Source organism: Dermacentor albipictus, chromosome 2, assembly GCF_038994185.2.
Source record: "Dermacentor albipictus isolate Rhodes 1998 colony chromosome 2, USDA_Dalb.pri_finalv2, whole genome shotgun sequence".
Classification (NCBI taxonomy): domain Eukaryota; kingdom Metazoa; phylum Arthropoda; class Arachnida; order Ixodida; family Ixodidae; genus Dermacentor; species Dermacentor albipictus.
Genome location: NC_091822.1, coordinates 166,098,817 through 166,118,578, shown reverse-complemented (window position 1 = coordinate 166,118,578; position 19,762 = coordinate 166,098,817). Strand labels below are relative to the sequence as shown.

At 47.5% G+C, this 19,762-nt stretch overlaps 1 protein-coding gene across 3 annotated transcripts in view; it reads left to right on the top strand.

Moving 5' to 3' along the window:
* The window catches only part of LOC135910662 (zinc finger protein 850-like), a 34,009-nt gene extending 14,721 nt beyond the window's left edge, over positions 1–19,288 (top strand). For 2 of the 3 annotated variants that reach the window (XM_065442694.2, XM_065442695.2), the window contains exon 2: positions 15,758–19,288. In XM_065442694.2, coding sequence (XP_065298766.2) covers positions 16,061–18,154 — 2,094 coding nt within the window. In that variant the 5' untranslated portion in view covers positions 15,758–16,060 and the 3' untranslated portion in view covers positions 18,155–19,288. Of the gene's footprint in view, positions 1–7,424; positions 7,507–15,757 lie in introns of those variants that run through there. The other variant, XM_070534362.1, reaches the window with a different exon arrangement.
* Positions 19,289–19,762: the final 474 nt, after the last annotated feature.

The window sequence follows — 19,762 nt, the reverse complement described above, 5'->3', positions numbered from 1 at the left end:
CCTAGAGAAAAGATTATAGGTGTCAACTCCTGTAACATTGTGGATGGCGGCGTATTCATTCTACCCTATGACCATACCCTATCTCGAGCAATTCTGATTACCCCTGGCCTTATTCGCTTCTCTGAGGGGTCTGCATTGCTTACTGCAATAAACCAAATCGAACCCCAACTGTTGCCTCGTGGATCAACTGTCACTTGAGCTGTTGACACTCATGTCGTTGCAATTGTCACGAAGACAGCTCAGTGTGTTCTTGCGTCTGTTACCGTGCGCTGAACAAAATCGTGCGCAAAGATGTTCACCCCCTGTCACGGATGGATGATGCACTAGATTCACTCCAAGGTGCTGAGTATTTTTCTAGCCTTGACTTTAGACCAGGCTACTGGCAAATACCGATGTCCAAATCCGACAAAGCAAAAACGACATTTGCTACCCCTGATGGGCTCTACGAGTTCAGTGCGATGCCTTTCGGACTCTGCAATGTGCCTGCCACATTCGAACGCATGATCGATAAGTCTTGTGTGGCTTGAAATGGAAAACCTGTCTGTGCTATCTCGACGACATTGTGTTTTCAACCATGTTCTCACAACATTTGCAACATCTTGATGAAGTCCTTGCCTGTCTTGCAAATGCTGGTTTGCAGCTCAACACACGCACACACGCACACACACACACACACACACACACACACACACACACACACACACACACACACACACACACACACAAATGCAGTTTGGCCAGCAAGGCCATCAAAGTTCTGGGGCACATAGTCTGCAAAGAAGGTATTCGTCCGGACCCCGAGAAGCTTACTGCCATCCTCGAATTTTGTGTCCACTGCGTCAAAAAGACATGCACAGTTTTCTTGGACTTGCTTCTTCCGGCACTTCATATGCAACTTCGCTACACTTACGTCCCCGCTCCATCAACTCCTCCCCAGTAATGCACCCTTTGTTTCGTCCGACGAATGTGAACATGCTTTCCTGCTTTTGCAACATGCCCTGACGTCAGACCCAGTACTGCGCCACTTTGATCCAACCGCGCCCACCATCTTTCACACCGACGCTAGCAGTCAGTCTCGGTGCCATTCTACTACAATGCAACAACACATTCCGCGAACGAGTAATTGCTTAGGCTAGTCGTGCACTAACCAGTGCAGAAAATTACTACACCATAACCAAGCAGGAGTGCTTTGCTGTTGGGCTGTGCAAAAATTTCACCCATGTCTTCATGGCCGCCATTTCACAGTCGTTACCGACCATAACACACTGTGCTGGCTTTCATCGCTAAAGAATTTATCAGGTCACCTGGGTTGCTGTGTGCTTCACCTACAGGAGTACGATTTCAATGTCACCTACAGGGCTGCAAAGAAGCATCAAGACACCAATGCTCTCTCTTGCTACCCTCTGCCGAATCATGACGATTCACCATAACCTCTCCGTGATTGTGTACGTCCTGAGTCCTCTTCATCGGCTTTACCCATTGTAGCCCTCGAATGGCTAAGACACAACAGCCCATCTGTCCTTGTGTCCCACTAATGCATCGACCCACACTGCTGAACTATTCTCCAACGCATGGAAGATTCTTCGTCACCTCCAAACGCCTGACTTCGTCGACAACTTAATCAATTCAAGCTGCACAATGGGGTTTTACATCGCAACATTTATCACATCGATGGCAACAAATGGGTCCCGGTCATACCATGTTCTCTGCAATGTGAGGTGCTTGAAGCCTTTCACGATCATGCGACGACTGGTCCTCTAGGCTACCACAAGACTTGCAACAGAATATGAAGTTGCTGCTCCTGGCCTGGCCCATCTTCAGCCGTTGCGAAGTATGTTGCACCCTGCGTTCATTGTCAAAGCAAACCCAACAGCTCCTTCTGGCTCTTTACAACCTCTGCCTTGTCCCGCTTCGCCTTTTGAAGTAGTTGGAATAGACTTGTACGGTCCTCTTCCCATGACCTCACATGGAAATCGTTGGATTGCAACGGCCATAGACCATCCAACACGCTATGCGGAGACAGCATCTCTACCATCCTGGACTGCTGCTGAAGTCGCCGATTTCTTTCTACACAACATTATCTTACACCGCAGCGCTCTGCGCGTTCTCCTCAGTGACTGCAGCAGTCTTCCTCTCTTCTATCCTTACCGAAGTTCTGTGCACCTCTAACACAATTCGCAAGACGACTTCCAGTTACCATCTGCAGACCAACAGCTTGATGATTGCGATGTACAGTCACGTGCAATATGAATTGCAACACCGGTACCCGTGGTCGAAGGGGTTCCAAGGCTGTGCGGCTGTGCAGACACATGGTAAGTTCCAGACCGAAACACAGCTTCAATTAGTGGTGTCTATTAAACTGCTATTTCGAATGTCAGAGCTGCTGCGCAGCCGTGGAGCCCCTTCAACAACGAACAAGAGTGTTGCAAGTCATATTGCATGCGACTGTACATCTACCCTGGCCACACGAACGGGGATGCAATCCTGTCGTTCATGACATTCGCCTATAACATGGCTACGCAACGTACCACTGGATTTAACGTTTTTTCTTCATCTATGGCTGTTCACCAAGTTTCATTCTTGATGTATCATTCCTTTCGACTCCTGTACCCCCATCAGTTCCTTTCTTGGAACAGTTTGTGTCTCGCCTCGCAGAGTGCAGACGCCTCGCCCCGCTTAACACAGACGTCTCCCAGGACGCTCGCAAGTTTCGTTACGACTCGACCCACTGTGCTGTAACTTTTTCTCCTGGTGACAAAGTTCTTTGGACTCCTGTGTGCGTTCCTAGCTTATGCAAAAAATTTTGCAACACTTCTTGCTTATGCAACACTTCTTGAATGCCCACACCACCATATCGTCGGGCAGCGAGCACAACCTGCGACACCCATGTGGCCACAGTGACGAGAGGCGGCCTGCGCAGCTGGCCGGTTGGGGTCATCAGGTTGTCGCCGGCCATCCACTGATTATATTGTTCACGGACACGGTCTTTAACAGGCTTGTTGAGCACGACGTCCAGTGGCTGAAGTGTTGACGTCATGCCTCCCGGAATGACGGCGAGTTCCGTCCTCCCGTCGCGGAGTGCCAGCTTCAATCCTGCGGTCAAGTGCCCGCGAAAGGCATCCAAGACGAGCATGCTCGGAAACCGCAAGAGTGCCCCTGGTTGCCGATTCCAGACGGTCTTAATCCAATTGAGCATGAGGGCCTCGTCCATATAGCCCTTTTCATTCACGCGAACGACATCCCGTGGGAAAGCCTCTTTCGGCAGCGTCTTCCTCTTGAATATTATGTATGGGGGCAGCTTTCTGCCATCTGCAGTACACGCGAGCATCACCGTGAATGCTCGTTCCCCGTAGAAAGAAGCTCGACTTCTTTTGTGCCGCGTTCGCACACTGTGGTGAGCGACGGCATGTCGAACACACCGGCATTTCATCAGCGTTGCCGATCTGTACCAACATGTAGCCATGCTGCTGCCGGAGACGGATAACATAGCGCTGGAATTCGACCAACTTGTCCTCGTATGCCTCTGGCTGCTTCTGCCAGATTGATTTGCGCTGTCGAAGTGCGAATCCCTTGCGTTGCATGAAGCGACGAACCCAATAAATGGAGCCCTTGAATTGTTCCTTGGGCAGTCCGGATTCTCGGGCGATCTCAATAGCTTTGATGCAGATGAGTTCTGCTGTGACTGGCAATGATCTGGCACGATGCTCGCGGACAAAATCCGCCACCCTGTCTTTGAGCTCCGGGTGCACTGCGCCATAGAATAAAGAACTTCGTCAGAATAAAGAACCGCGCAGCGCCTGCGAGTTGGGCCGCGTCGGTCACCAAGGGGGCGATAACAATGTGGATGCCGAAAGGTCTGCGCTCCTACATGCTGCCAGACGACTATTCATGCTGTGCCAAGGGCCGGTATGTAAGTCAAGGGGTGAACTTTTAGTAATATTTTTGGGAAAAAACCTCAACCTATATTCCGCACTATACGGTACTCGCACTGCTGGAGACATATGCCGTGGCCGAGAACCTACGGCTTCCCGACTACACGGGTGCCACCACCTGTGCCACATGCAGTTGCACTGCGGCACCCTGCCTAGATGGAGTTCATAAGCCAGGAAAGCCACGCACGGCAATCTATGTCCGCAGCATCCTGGCGCGTGCTGTTCTACCTGTTGCTGACATCGCCGGTGGCCCCTTGGAGTAATGCGCCGTTGTGGTACGCCTTGGCAGCCAGGACACGGCTGTGGCGAGCATCTGCATCCGTCCAGGAAAGCCGTGGGATCCCTCCAGCCTCATCCAGCTGGCTGTTCGCCTTGGTGGGCATGCAGTCCTGTGCAGTGACTTCAACGCACACCACACGGATTGGGGAAGCCGCAGCTGCACCCGCTGAGGCAAAGGCCTCACAGATGCCATCAGCTGAGCTGGCCTGCTGACCTTGGAACACCAGGGAGCCCACCTACGTCTACCGCAGAGCTCGCACAGCCATTGACCTCTCCCTCAACACTGAGCAGTGCTCCTACTCCTGGGCCACAAGTTCGGACAAATGGGGGTCTGACCACTTCCCTATTGTGATCAGCCCCAGGTCTGGGAGAAGGCCTAGGTCAAGAACTTACGTCACAGACTGGTCCCTGTTCCGGAAGCACTGCAGCAAGTTGGAAGATGGCCGTGACTTCCTGAGCGCCATCGTGGATTGTGCTCAGGCTGCCACCGTTCAGTGCTCTACCCAACCAGATACCCCCGCTCCGGACCTCCACCTGCTCAACATTCGTGCCTCCAGGCGCCGTATGGAGCGTGGAGCAATCCGGACGGGCAAGGCAGAGCATTGGACCGAGTACAGACGTGCAGATGCCCGCTGCAGACGCCAAGCCCGGCGCAGGAGGAGCCTCTGCCATCGAGGGCAGGTCCAGGGGACCCCTGGCTTGGAGACTGCTCAAATCCCTCACCAGCAGGAGAGGAAGCCTACAACCTGTCCTCGCCGTGGCCATCACGCTGAGCATCAGCGAAGAGGCCCTTGCGGAGCTCCTCGCCAACCAGTTTGCGCTGGCTGAACCACGCACTGCAGCCATCCTGAAGGTAGGGCAGCCTTCCGTCAGCCTGCCTAGCTGCCTGCACAACCACCACACAGGGTCTTCGCTTCTGTAAATGGCCTGTCATCCAGTCTTGGGAGCCTGGCCTCACAGTTCATTGGCCCAGAAAGCAGTCTGAGCGCTTTTTCGCTACCTGAGGGCAACAGACTTGAGTGCCCGACTATAGACATCCTACACTTAAGTTCTCTCTCTTCCTCTTTCACTCCCCATTCCCCTCCTCACGTGTAGGGTAGCAAACTGGACTCAGCCTGGTTAACCTCCCTGCCTTTCCGTCTTCCCTTCTCTCTCACCACCCAGGGTGGCCATCGAGCCAGGTTATGGCTATCTACCAGGACCCGCTGACGCTGCACGAGCTCCAAGCATCGCAGTGCACCAGGAGCCCAGTGCACCAGGAACCCAAATGCTTCGCAACCTGGCCGCCAGCGAGCAGCTGCACCTGCTTGACTGCTTAAACATCTGGCAGTCAGGGCAGGTGCCGGAGTCATGGCGCACAGCCTACGTGGCCCCCATCCTGAAGGCTGGCTGAAAAACGTGAGCTCCTATCGGCCAGTCTCACTCACCTCTGCTGCTTGCAAGCTGATGGAGGCCATTGCTTTCTGGCCGATGAGCAGATAGGCTTCCGGCGGAGCTGATGCAGTGCGGACTCCATCGTGGACGTGGTCTCCACGCTGGAAGAGGCCAAGGCCTGCGGTGAGGCCGTGCTCCTGGTGCTTATCGGCATGAAGGGGGCCTTTGACGGCCTGCCTTATCCAGTCGTTCAGCAGGCCCTGGACCTATTTGGTAGAGGGCGTCCCACAAGGATCAGTGGTGAGCCCTTTCCTGTTCAACCTGGCCCGACTGCCTGCTGTCCTGCAGACTGACCCCCACAACCACGTGAATACCTCCATCAACGCGGACCACATCGCCCTATGTGTGCGAAATCCACCACACAGCCACAGCAGTGCGCACTCGGCTCTGCAAAGAGCCCTCGACACCGCCGCTGCTTACCTGAGCTGCATTGGCCTTGCCATCTCGGCAAGGAAGACAGAGGCCATGCTGCTCCACCCAAGAGCAACCGCCCGCTGCACAGCTGCAACTGGAAGGCGACCTTGAAGCCCGGCAGTGACGTACCCGGGACTACACGTTCATCACCGGCTGACCTGGCTGCCTGCTGTCAAGACCCTGCACGTCCAGGTCCTCCGGGTCCACAAGGCAGTCTCCCAGCTTGTTGCCCGAGGACAGAGCTGCACCACTAGGTGGGCTCTGCGGCTGTACCATGCAGTAGCCACCTCACGCCTGCGGTACGTCCTCCCACTCGTGGCACTACCACGTGCCCGTCTCAAGAAGCTGGAGCTGCAGCATAGGGCCGAGATTAGGTTCTGCCTGGGCGCTCCCTGCAGCTCTGAAATCGCTGCAACCTTGGCCGAGGCAGGAGCATGGTCCCCATCACTCCTGTCACAGCCCACATTCGACAATCAGCCACAGCTGTGCACATCGCTGAATGACACTGCGTTCAGGAATATCGGTCACATACCGACCGCACACATAACCCCCATCACACCTGCACTGAGCATTACGCTGCGGAGAAAGCTTATCAGTGAATGGCTACTGACAGCGCAGCGAAATTTTGGTTCTAAAGCAATTTTTCCCGACCGTGCAATGAGGCCGCAATGCGAGACCGCAACGAGGCCGCAATTTGGTGACTTTATTCACTACTGCCCTTAGCCGGCAGATCTGAACCGTGCATCAGGAATGTGCATTTCCATTGGGGAACAATAGAAACTCTTATTTAGGCTAAACAAGCGCGCGTACGTACGTACTTACATGCCGCACTCGGGACATCTGCCATTCAAATATTCTGCCATGTAGCAGCACCGTAACCAAGTAATGTTACTGTTACGTGCTTCTGACAAAGACTCTAAATAACTCTGAAGGAGCGCAGTTCCGTGTAATATACGTTCTCTGCATTAGGACACTGTAGCACTGGCTGGCCGGTGTGGCGGTCCCTGCAATGCATCACAAAAGCTCGTGAGGAACCTGGCTATAAAGTATCATCACAGAACACCTATATATGGCATCATGCAGTCGAAAGATTAGCTACGCGTAGTAGATGCACATCAAACGCAAAGACGAAGTATACTTACGAGAAGCAAAAGCCCGAAAAATAAGCGATCCACCGCTTCGTGCACTCCGAACCTGCCATATGCCATATTATGCCGCCAAAAAGGCCGGATGTGACATCACGGACGTGAAAAAAACAAAGACCTGATGTGACGTCCCGGACGTGACGTTTGGGTGAACCTAACGCTTGCGCTGCGTTCACCGGGTGAACGCAGACACTTTCGTCTTCAAGGTGTCCTGTCTCTACGAGAACGATGTCAATCCGAATCCACAATATACCGGCATTCCCATGCATACCACAGCGCAGCAGCGCCAGATTTCCCTCTAGGTAACGTAGTGAGAAACTCTATGGCTGTAGCCTTTCGGGCCACAATGGCGGCTTTGTGATTGTTCTGTGCGCTCACACGTGTTCCGTAGGTTTCGTACCGTGGCAAAGGCGCCGTGCGGGCAGGTTTGCGTTGGTCTCCGTGTTTTGTTGCGCTGCGTTTTATCTGGACCGTGCTCTACCGGATGTTGCTGTGGCCAGGTGGGACAGGAGGAACTAAAGTTCGTGAAGTGAACGCGCCTGCAACGCTGTACGCAATGTGCCGCGCCACGGCAATGGCAACGGATGAAGGAATATCCGCGGGAAATCTTGCCCTCTTTGGCGGAATCATGCTAACGTGCTAACGAACTGCGGAGCGCGCGGGTCCGAGCAGCACGGTTGCGCGCAGCGCGGCCTGGTTTCGCGAGAAATGTAAACAAGAGAGAAGAGCTGGCCCGATAGGCGGAGCAACGCCATGAGCAACGCAAACTTCCGGCGTCACTTTAGCTTCGCAAAAAGTGACGTCAGGGCCTCTCCTGAGTTTCCTTCCTCCGTGATCGGCGCGATATAAAGGACTTCGCCGCTCGTTTCGGGTTACCACACAGAGGTCGCTCTCCATGATTGAAGTTCAAACCAAATCAGCATTAGAGACATACAGGACGTTTAAGCTAGAAATAACCAAAGAAAATATTTACGATAACTCTAAGGGAAGCTCATTGTTGTTTGAGGCCAGGACAGGTGTACTGCGGACTAAAACGTACCGAGCCCGATACCAGGAGATAGACTTGTTGTGCGGGGCGTGTGGAGAGGAGGAGGAAACGGCTGAACACCTGATATTTGCTTGTGAACAACTTCACCCTGCAGTGGAATGTAACGGGGAACTATTCAAATTTAGGTTTTAAAGACAGTGAAAGTAAAATAGACTTCGAACAGGTATAAATAACTAAACGGAGGCTATCTGATTGGTGGATAACATCAACACAAAAGTTAAGGAGTAAATACATAGGTATGCATGCATATAGTACCATTCAAGGTTAGGTGGCGTGCGCCGCCGCCAGATTCAAAGGGTTGAGCCTCATTCTTCCATCCATCCATCGTTTAGAGAAGCTGCCATCGACACACTGAAAAAAACAACAAATTCCCAGAGAAATAATGTGAAAACCATCAGACGATTTTACTGCAAATATAATGTAACGGGGAAAAAAACTTTATTAGGCAAGTTGATGGCATGCTAGTGTATGTTAAGGAAAATGGGGAAACGGAGTCAAGTTGAATCGTTACGCCCCTTCCGAGTAAAAAATAATCGGTTGGTGACAGTACTTAGCGAAAAGGTTGAATTTCAATTTAGCTAAATTTTGAACTAACGAAGTAAAGTGCCGATATTACCGACCTCTATTTATCGAGGTTTAACTGTATTGTCATCTAATGGCACCTGTTGCGACACTTTTTCATCAGCTATATAGGTTTTGAAGGAAGTGCTAAAAATTATTTTCTGATTCCGTGCCTTCATTGCTGCAACTACGATGCCAGCAGTTCTGCAGCTTGCACTGGAGTTTATTTCTCTAGTGACGTGTGTGAAAATTCATCTCAAGCAGGCTGCCCTGTACAAAACTCTCCTGCTTGTTTTTATCTTTAGTGGTGCTTCCGCCTATCCCAAAATCCTTTGCAAGAAAACTACAAAGAACGAAATGTTCTCATTCTGCTGGAAGAGCATTAACTCACAGTCAACAGATTGGCAGTCCAGGATTGTGCCTCTCAGCCACTCTGCTCATACATCAGTGGAGAATACTTTTAGAGAGCAGGATGGTGCCAGCAGCTGCCTTGACTGTCCAACGCCCGCTCAACATCTGTGTATTGGATAGAGCTGGCGTCTGTACCTTCATAATCAAGCATCTAGCTTTCTCAGTTGTGGAAGTGGTCCTAAATGTTCTTTTCATCAGCATGTAATGACAATGATTGTAGAGCTCTGCTTGTCCTCATTTTGACTGTATGGTGCTGATATCCTTTTGATTCATGGTTAGCGTAAGGCCTATAATGGGGCAGCCAAATATAAGTTTTAGAAAAGTTGGACGAAGAAGCTAAAGTCTTGTCTTAGTAAAAAGCAGTGGCTCATTCCATCTGCATGTTCTCTACACTAATTTCAGGTACACTTTTAGGCAGGCTTTTTGTAGCTTGAGTAGCATCCATGACACCTATTGTGCAATTATTTCTGCAGAGTTGCTGTTCTTAAATATGGTAATTCTTTAATTCAATCAGATATTCTGTGATTCTTGAAAGGGAGAGGGTACAAAATATGATCATGGCCATTGCGAGAACAAATTTTCAAGTAAATCAACCATATACTGTGAGAGAGTTCATGGCAGACGCTGTCCCTGTTCTTAGTTTTCTTAGAGATGATGGTTATGCTTGCGCAAGAAGCAGCAAAACTCTTCACTATCCTCTGCCCCTGAAAGGCGTGTAGTTTGAGTCTGCTAAGTTGATAAAAGCTCAATTAAAGAAAATGCTGGACAGGCCTGTGTGTTACTGAGTTGTTTGAAAGCTTAATTCAACAGATGTTTATGTTCTGATCATGTCCTCAATGTACCTCTGCGATCTGCCCAGCCTTCCATAGCAGTCATGATGCTTAAGCTTGATAAACAAGCACAAACTCCATCATTTAGATTGTTTGAAGCTTGAGCTTGAACACTTATATGGTGTGCAGAATGGCGGCTCAGTAGGTGCTCTCTCTGCCATGTTTTCCAAAATTGCTCAACGAACTGTGCCATGACAGCACCTTCTCGTCACTGTGGATTTTGGAACTGAAATGTCTGTGTCTTCTTTGCGATACAGAAAGCCTTTTGAGTCGCTTACCATTAGAGAAATGGGCTGGTGTAAGTACTTCCATTTGCTCTGGTGACGAGGACATTTAAGTGAGAGGCCTGCATTTCATTACTGCCTTTATTTTATGCAACACTATCCCAAATTCTTGAGGCATCAGCTTCACCTTGCTGAGAACCTTCTGGAGGCTGGAACTGCAGTTCTTAACATCCTCTCCCAAAAGCCTCCCTACCAAGCTGCCTGTTCTGCAATAAGCTTCCACTCAAACCTCCTTTGAGAGCAGTACCGTTGAACAATGCACTTGTTTTGTGAGAGTTGCATTGAATTTCCGACACTCTGCTGACCGACAAAATGCTGCCATTGGAATGGCGATCCTCTGATGCAATGCAGCGTGACTAGAATTGGTTCAAAAAGGTTAGAACTATCTTATGCCTTGAGGGAGCTAATCATGAACTTCACCAACCTGGCTCCTAGCAATGTACCAAGAAAGTTGCAATCTCAGTGGCAGGATCTTCTTTATATTTGATACTCTTTATTTGGCCATTACACAAGCCGCGGACATGCGCTCATGTTCAAAATACCTGAACAAATGTGCAGGCTCCATAAGCTATCTAGTTGGTATTACAAAACATCTGCGCTTGAATGGTTTGATTTCCTGGCTCAGCATTCACCCAACAAGGGACAGCCTGGGCACGAATACGATGCAGCTCTGAGCACCAGTTTCTCCACTTTCTACAGTTCTCGCGGCTCGCTGTCTTAACCAATCTTTCATTGTCACAGCCCTTAATGCTTAAAACTGAAATGTACAGTCATTCCAAGGGGATCAAGTATTCTTGATACAGTCTACATAATAGACCTCTTGCATGGTTTGTGTTCTGTCTGGAGAAACCCAAATGCAGATCTTGAGGCAACTGTCAAAGCTTGTGTCACAGAGCCCCATATTATTTCGAGCAGGAATGGCGGTTTCATTGGCTGCAGCAGTTAGCTCATGGTGACTCTGCGATGGCCATTTCCTCAGCCGCATGCCCATCGACTCAATCGGGGCATTAACTTCTCTGTAAAGTTGTCGTGCTTCTTCCTCTGTTGCAGGTCTAATGCAGATGCCAAGTACATGGAAAAATTGAGCTAATAGCCTGGCTGTCACTTATAGTAGGCCTTACACAGATATCATGTGTTGCCACAGAATGACATTTAGCATGAATAGGCTTTTTGCGGTCCCAAAGGGCTGTCTGATTATTCTCAACTCACTGCACAGTATTTTTCTTTCTTGATATTCATTTGTAGCTTTTAAAGTGATAGCTTTCTTTGCCTCTTCCCTCCACTTTGCAGTTTGTCAGTTTCTGGCCATTTATGGTCAGCTTGGCTTACTGGATGTCTCATCACTAAAAATAAAATGAACAAAAACGTTCGTTGGTTATATTAAAACTTTGCCCCCAGCTACAGAAGATCGATGCTCTACCCATTAAACCATGGACGCATGCTTGAAAAGGGGGAAGTAAACTCATGCAAGTCAGCATTTGCGCGTCACATAGCAACACTTTATAAAACAACAGTGCGCATATCTTCCTGATGACGATCAAGGAAGAAGTTACGGGATGCAATCGTGCCTGAAATTACGCTCTAATATGGTAAGTTTTTTTAACACAGTCCTAATAACACTTGTAAAGCTGTGCACTTGCTGGCCAATATGCCATAGTAGGTATAAGTCATTCTTGGGGCAAAAAGAAATTTGCTGCACGTCTCTCATTATACTGTTATGCTTTGGCATGTTTCTGCAAAGTCAAGGTTAAGCACTGTGTCTTATGATTGAGGAAGTCTTTATGCTGTATAAGTGTACTGCTTTCTGTGTAAGGCCTATTATGGTGGTTGAGGAGTACTTTCGCCACTGAAATTCGCAGTCGTCTCTTGTAATGTACAAGCTATCACTTTCAAAAAATATCAAGCTACGGTTCGATCTGCCAAGATCTTTTTTTAAATATCGTCAGTCAAAGCAGTTTGATTAATCCAAAAATGTATAAAACGAGCGACAAAGTCAGTCGGAAGGTTAGGTCCGTTTTCTAAGCATTTGTTCGGTGACACAAGTGAGGTCACAAGACCGCTGCGGAGTTCCATCTTTTGCAAAACCCAGTGCCTCCACCAAAAATTAAGTGGGCAGAGATATAAGGTTAAATGGGACCATGATTACTCTACAGAAGATATGGCCGGTAAAACCAGTATGGCCGAACGTTAGGTTAGCTCACGACCTACTGTATGTGGGTTAGCTCTACGTCGTCTCTTGCGTCTTGTTGGTGATCGCTGTCTTTGTCCCTCCCGTGGCACCGTGACATAATCCATCATTTTACAGCAGATACACATCAACAATATCGGTTGGTAGTTTTCAGCCATGTTTTCGCTGACGTCTTTGAAGATTGGTATGACTAGTGGTTTCCAATCTTGTGGAATCTGACCAGTCATAAAGATTGATGAAAAATATGGAATAAAAACCTGCTCAGAGACAGTGTTCTTTAGTAATTTAGAGTTAATATTGTCAGTATCTGCTGACGACGAAACTTTTTAATTATTAATAAGTGCTGAGCAGTACCATCAATAAACAGCTTTATACCGTGATGCATGCAAAGGGTTGACCATTACTTTAAAAGTTGGGTTCTTTTTATCCCGAATGCCTTATTTATGCACATAAAATGGTGTCAGCTATATTAATTGCCTATTTCAGTTAAAATTACACTATATGGTATTGAGCCGAATTTGTCTTGAATAATCTAAATGAAAGAAGGAAAGATTGACGTAGGTTTGAAACTGTGCCAGAAGTGCTAGTTGCTGTGCAAAATCAGCTTCTTACTGGTGCTAAGATCTGCGCCAGAAGGTCAAATGGCTGTTCCATCACTGCACAAGGTAATTTACGTTTTATTGTCAACGCAGCATAAACTGTGCTTCAGTGCCTCGACTATACTCTAGCACTCCTACTGGTGCCCTAAAGGACTGTTTCATTGTTTCAATTCAAAGTTGTAGTGAATGGGTGGGTTTTGCAAGCAATAAGTGACTCATCGTAAGAACAGTCGGTGCCATTGGGAGATATGCGTGCCGTATCATCGAATAAATGCTACAGCAGGGCACTGTGGAAGATTTATTGGCTTGGCTCTTGGTCTTGAACAAGAACATATTCTCCGCGAGACAGCCGGTCAAGTACTCGCAAAGTATATGCTATTGTTGGCCATGCAGCATATTGTGTGTCCACCCATTCATTGCTAAATACACCTGCTTCCAACACTGCGGGTGCATCCCCTAAATGTGCAAAATCAACCTCCTTTCTCACTGACCCAACTTTGCAGCAATAGGTTAGAGCATATGATCTGTTATCTGAGCATATGATCAATACCTAGATGAAGACACGTTGTTTGGAGTCCAGCATGGTTTTAAGGAAGACCTTTACTGTCACTCAACGACTTAGCAGTTAATAACAGGGAACAAATAGACAGTATTTTTTTAGTTTTGCCAGTGCCTTTGATTAAGTGCCTGAGCATAAAGCTCCATGTAAGCTTTACGCAGTCGAATAGACACCAAATCTGTGCATTTTATCAGAGCCTATATTGAAAACCGTGTTCAGTATGTTAAAGTCGGCAATCGTATTTGAGGCATTTCCTTTCACGTCAGGTGTAGCATAGGATAGGGATCATGGGACCTTTTCTGTTCCTAATAGTCAATGACATAGCAAATATGGTTCGATGTATTGTCACGTGGTGGCGACGTTGAAGAACACAGTAGCAATACTGTGAAAGACAAAACTAACTTTTATTGGGCGAACCTGTGCCCACAAAACAGGCTACACTTATAGCACAACGATAGCGGTGAATACGGTCGGCGATCGTCGAAAATCTGATCAGCGGGTCCAGCGCGTCGGCTTTTATACAGCAGTCGTTGAATGTTCCAGACTAATCGCTGGGACCCGTGTGCCTTCCACAAAGTTCTACACCATTCGCATCAGGCGATGAAATCAGATAACACAAGGTTCAGCGACAACAAACAGTGGATAGAAGCATCGATAACTTTCCAGAAACTTCAGATACATGCAGGCGCGTTCCACGCCGTGCGATAACATTTGTTAGGTGGCGAAACGTGGTAGCCTGATAAAGTACACGTGTCAGTATTGTACACAGTAGTTAAATCACAAGCTGATGAAACTAAGCTCAGCAATAACCTTGATAAGATTTGCCACTGGTATGAAGGGCTGGAAATGAGCTCGAACATTAATTAGTGCTGTGCTATGAAGATAAGCAGCACCTTTACACTTTCCCTATTTTATTGGCAACAACACCTAACAATGTTTCTACCTATTAGTACCTTCAGGTAATTCTAACAGAACACATGAGGTGGTACGAGCATATTGAAAACATTTGCATGAGCGCTCTCATAAGTTTATGGACCTTTGACGCAATTTCAAAGGAGCCTCTATGCAGGTAAATGTATAAGGGCGTTCGCTATGCTGTCAGACCTAGCTATGAATATGCATAAGCTTTACGGTATCCATATGGCAATAAAATATTGTCAAATTAGAATTATTACAGTAGATAGCAGGTACGTTCATGTGCAATTTCTGCAGAAAAACAGTGTGTCACAGATGCTGAGTACTCTCCATCTTGAATAGCTACAGGGACGACGCGCTAGACAGGCTACAACTCTTGCATTTAGTGCGCAACATTTCGGCATTATGAAATAATTTTACCTGTGTCCTGCTTGTGCCAGCATTCGTCAGTAACACAGTAAAATGATACAGGACCTATGTGCTGTGAATAATGCTTATAGATAGTAATTATATTCTAAGACAAGAATGGAATGAATGGCCTAAGTTCGTTGTTGAAAGTAGATATGTTGTCACATTTGTGATTTGTATTGTTTGGCTATAATATTGTTTTCCAATGTTTGTGTTTTTTGTCCCTTGATTACATTTTCTGTATATTCATTCCTCAGACTCAAGTGAGTCGGCAGCATTTATAAATAAATTTCAGAAAAGTAATTAATTATCTACAACAACAGACAATACCGTGAAACCTAGTTCGAGATGAAGTGCTGCTCTTCTTAATTTGGTCATCGAGCCCATGATGGTATTACAGAATGTGTGGGCTGTTGCACTTGACTGCAATGGCAGGTTGCCTAATACCATGCTCCTAGTCTTCTCACTATATCTTACAGTTAAAAAATGTTTTAAGCAAAAATTTGTGCAAATTTCATAGACTTGGCCATAGGGCAATCATAAAAATATATTTATATTTTCCAAATCAAAATGGTTGACCTGCTGTGCTCTGATTTGATCTGAAATCACTACCAAGACAATGAATGAAGAAAAGGCTGATCTTTACCACTACTATCTATGTAATTTCATTTCTTCAGCATTTTATAATTACATTTTTATTTTTATGTGAAAAGCATTACTCGGGTAACCTGTCTTGTTTTCTTGGTGCAGGATTGATGCATTCGAGCTGTCCAGCAAATGCAGATGGTGCAGTTACATCAAGGATACCGCCACCACTGTAACTGCTGTGTCTATGAGATGGATAAACTGTGATCTGAAGTGCTCACCAGGATCCATGCAGGTCAGCGTGTGTTTGAATTCCATATGTGCCCTCGGAGCTCCTCGCGAACGTTCAAGCTAAGGCAACACCTGTACAGTCATACAGCCAAGAGGCCATTTCAGAGCACTTTACGCTCTTAGAGCTTCTCACAAAAAGTCATTCTAAAGTAACACCTGTGCATCCACAGAGGTGACATGCCATTTCATTGCCATTTATGCACTAGGAGCTTCACGGTGAAGTCTACATTGAAGGAACACCTGTGCATTCACACAGGAGAGAAGCCATTTCAGTGCCCTCCGTGCCCTCGGAGCTTCTCAAGAAAGAGTACTCTGATGAAACACCTGCACACCCATACAGGCAAGAAGCCATTTCAATGCCCTTCATGCCCTCAGAGGTTCCCACGAAAGAGTCATCTGAACCACCACCTGCACACCCACACAGGAGAGAAGCCATTTCAATGCCCTTCATGCCCTCAGAGCTTCTCACGAAAGAGTCATCTGAACCAGCACCTGCACACCCACACAGGAGAGAAGCCATTTCAATGCCCTTCATGCCCTCAGAGCTTCTCACGAAAGAGTACTCTGAACCACCACCTGCACACCCACACAGGGGAGAAGCCATTTCAATGCCCTTCATGCCCTCAGAGCTTCTCACGAAAGAGTTCTCTGAACCAACACCTGCATACCCATACAGGCAAGAAGCCATTTCAATGCCCTTCATGCCCTCAGAGGTTCTCACGAAAGAGTCATCTGAACCAGCACCTGCACACCCACACAGGAGAGAAGCCATTTCAATGCCCTTCATGCCCTCAGAGCTTCTCACGAAAGAGTTATCTGAACCAGCACCTGCATACCCACACAGGCGAGAGGCCATTTCAGTGCCCTTTGTGCCCTCAAAGCTTCTCACAAGAGTGTACTCTGAACCAGCACCTGCGCACCCACACAGGTGAGAAGCCATTTCAATGCCCTTCATGCTCTCAGAGCTTCTCACAAAAGAGTACTCTGAACCAACACCTGCACACCCATACAGGTGAGAAGCCATTTCAATGCCCTTCATGCCCTCAGAGCTTCTCACAAAAGAGTACTCTGAACCAACACCTGCACACCCACACAGGGGAGAAGCCATTTCAATGCCCTTCGTGTCCTAAGAGCTTCTCACGAAAGAGTTATCTGAACCAGCACCTGCGCACCCACACAGGCGAGAGGCCATTTCAGTGCCCTGCATGCCCTCAAAGCTTCTCAGTAAAGAGTAATCTGAACCAGCACCTGCGCACCCACACAGGCGAGAGGCCATTTCAGTGCCCTGCGTGCCCTCAGAGCTTCTCACTAAAGAGTACGCTGAACCAACACCTGCACACCCACACAGGCGAGAAGCCATTTCGATGCCCTTCATGCCCTCAGAGATTTTCACAAAAGAGTCATGTGAACCAGCACCTGCACACCCACACAGGAGAGAAGCCATTTCAATGCCCTTCGTGCCCTCAGAGCTTCTCACGAAAGAGTACTCTGAACCAGCACCTGCACACCCACACAGGAGAGAAGCCATTTCAATGCCCTTCGTGCCCTCAGAGCTTCTCACAAAAGAGTACTCTGATCAAACACCTGAACACCCATACAGGCGAGAAGCCATTTCAATGCCCTTCGTGCCCTCAGAGCTTCTCACAAAACAGTACTCTGAACCAACACCTGCACACCCATACAGGCGAGAAGCCATTTCAATGCCCTTCATGCCCCAAGAGCTTCTCACGAAAGAGTCTTCTGAACCAGCACCTGCGCACCCACACAGGCGAGAGGCCATTTCAGTGCCCTGCGTGCCCTCAAAGCTTCTCAGTAAAGAGTACTCTGAACCAACACCTGCACACCCACACAGGCGAGAAGCCATTTCGATGCCCTACGTGCCCTCAGAGATTTTCACATAAGGGTAATCTGAACCAGCACCTGCGCACCCACACAGGCAAAAAGCAATTTCAGTGCCCTTCGTGCCCTCAGAGCTTCTCACGAAAGAGTCATCTGAACCAGCACCTGCACACCCACACAGGAGAGAAGCCATTTCAATGCCCTTCATGCCCTCAGAGCTTCTCACGAAAGAGTACTCTGAACCAACACCTGCACACCCATACAGGCGAGAAGCCATTTTATTGCCCTTCGTGCCCTCAGACATTTTCACAGAAGAGTCATCTGAACCTGCACCTGTGCTCCCACAGAGGCAAGAAGCCATTTCAATGCCCTTTATGCCCTCAAAGCTTCTCACAAAAGTCGACATGGAAGGTCCACTTGCACTTCCACTAATGTGAGAGGCTGTTTCAGAGCCGGTCATGTCCTGAGAACTTCTTGTGGAAGTCTGCAATAAACCAACAGCCAAGCATCCACACAGGTGGGTGGCCATTTCAGTGTCCTGTATGACCTCAGCAATCCGAAAAAGTCCTTACTGAATGACCACGTGTGCATCCACTCAGTGAGAGTCCATGTCAGTGCTCTTCATGTACTCGGATGTACTCATGGAAGTTCGCACTGAACTTCACTTCCCCTAATGTGAGAGGCTGTTTCAGTGTCCATGTCCTGGGAACTTGTCGTGGAAGTCTGCACCGAACCGACACCCGCTCGTCCACTCAAAGTCCGTAGTGAAGGATCACCTGTGTACAACTCAGGGAGACACCATGTCAGGGCTCTTCATGTCCTCAGAGTTACTTGAAGAAGTTCGCACAGAACTGACACATGCACAACCCACATAAGAGGCCATTTCAGTGCAACTTTTACCATCAAACCTTTGGACATAAAAGCCACTTCAATAGGCACCTCGCCACCACTAGTGCACCTGACACATCAGTGACGCAGCGTCTGACAGTTCTGACGTAGCAGTGCTGAGTTGTGTGCACTCCTCATTGTTCCTTCTTGCTTTTCATATTTTCCTTAGTTTTTTTCATGGAAGTTCAGCATGTGTACACCTGTAGTTCTATACTAGGATGAAATGTTTTAAGTCTTCACTTTTCATTATTATGATATTTAAGCTCTTTGTTGCAGACAAGCGCTTCTTTCTGCATTGAAATGTTTAACTGCTCTTTACTAAATCAGTTGTGTGAGTTATTCAGCACACTAATAAAATTTGGGATTGGATTTTGTTAATTATTGATATTTCAATACTTCCACTAATAGCATGTAAAGTTTCAATTCATTCGCATTTATTGTGCTGAACACTTCAAGAGAATTTGAGTGGCTATTTACTATTGCTAAGTAATGCAGTTAAAACGACCTTTTCTCAGGAATTGAAATTATGCACTTATGTGCTTTTTTGATTCCTACTATGATTAAACTGGTTTCAGTGGTACTAAATGCACTGGTATGAAAATTTTTTGCTCGTAAAGATCCATGAAGACCTTTGAGAACCTTGAAAATTGCTTCATAATAAAACATTGTTCTGATGGATTGGAGGCCCTTTAATTTTATGCAACCTTAACTCTTTCAGTCTCGTTTCTTCCACCCAGATAATATAGAAGAAACGATGACTTATTTTCGATTATTTGTAAGGGAAGAAATGGCATGGATAATGGCACGTACATGTACTCTTAGTATGATCCTCACAATCTTGTTTTCGTTTTCTATACCTACTTAAAAGAGATTTGTTAAATGAGAAGAACAGTCATTCTAGATGCACTGCTTGACCAAGTGGTCGCTGCGGTTGGGTGCAAACAATAAAAAAGGCAAGCAATGGAAATAAGCACAATGATCTAGTCCTCATCTTAACCGAATGTGTTTGCATGAGAGAGTCAGCTTAGCTTTCCTCAGTTGTTGAGTCGGGCTATTCATTCTGAACTCAAGTAAATGTTTCAAAAGCCAGCGATATGGGCATAGCTCATATTCCTCTCATGGGAAACTCTATGTGCAAATTGCTGATAACAT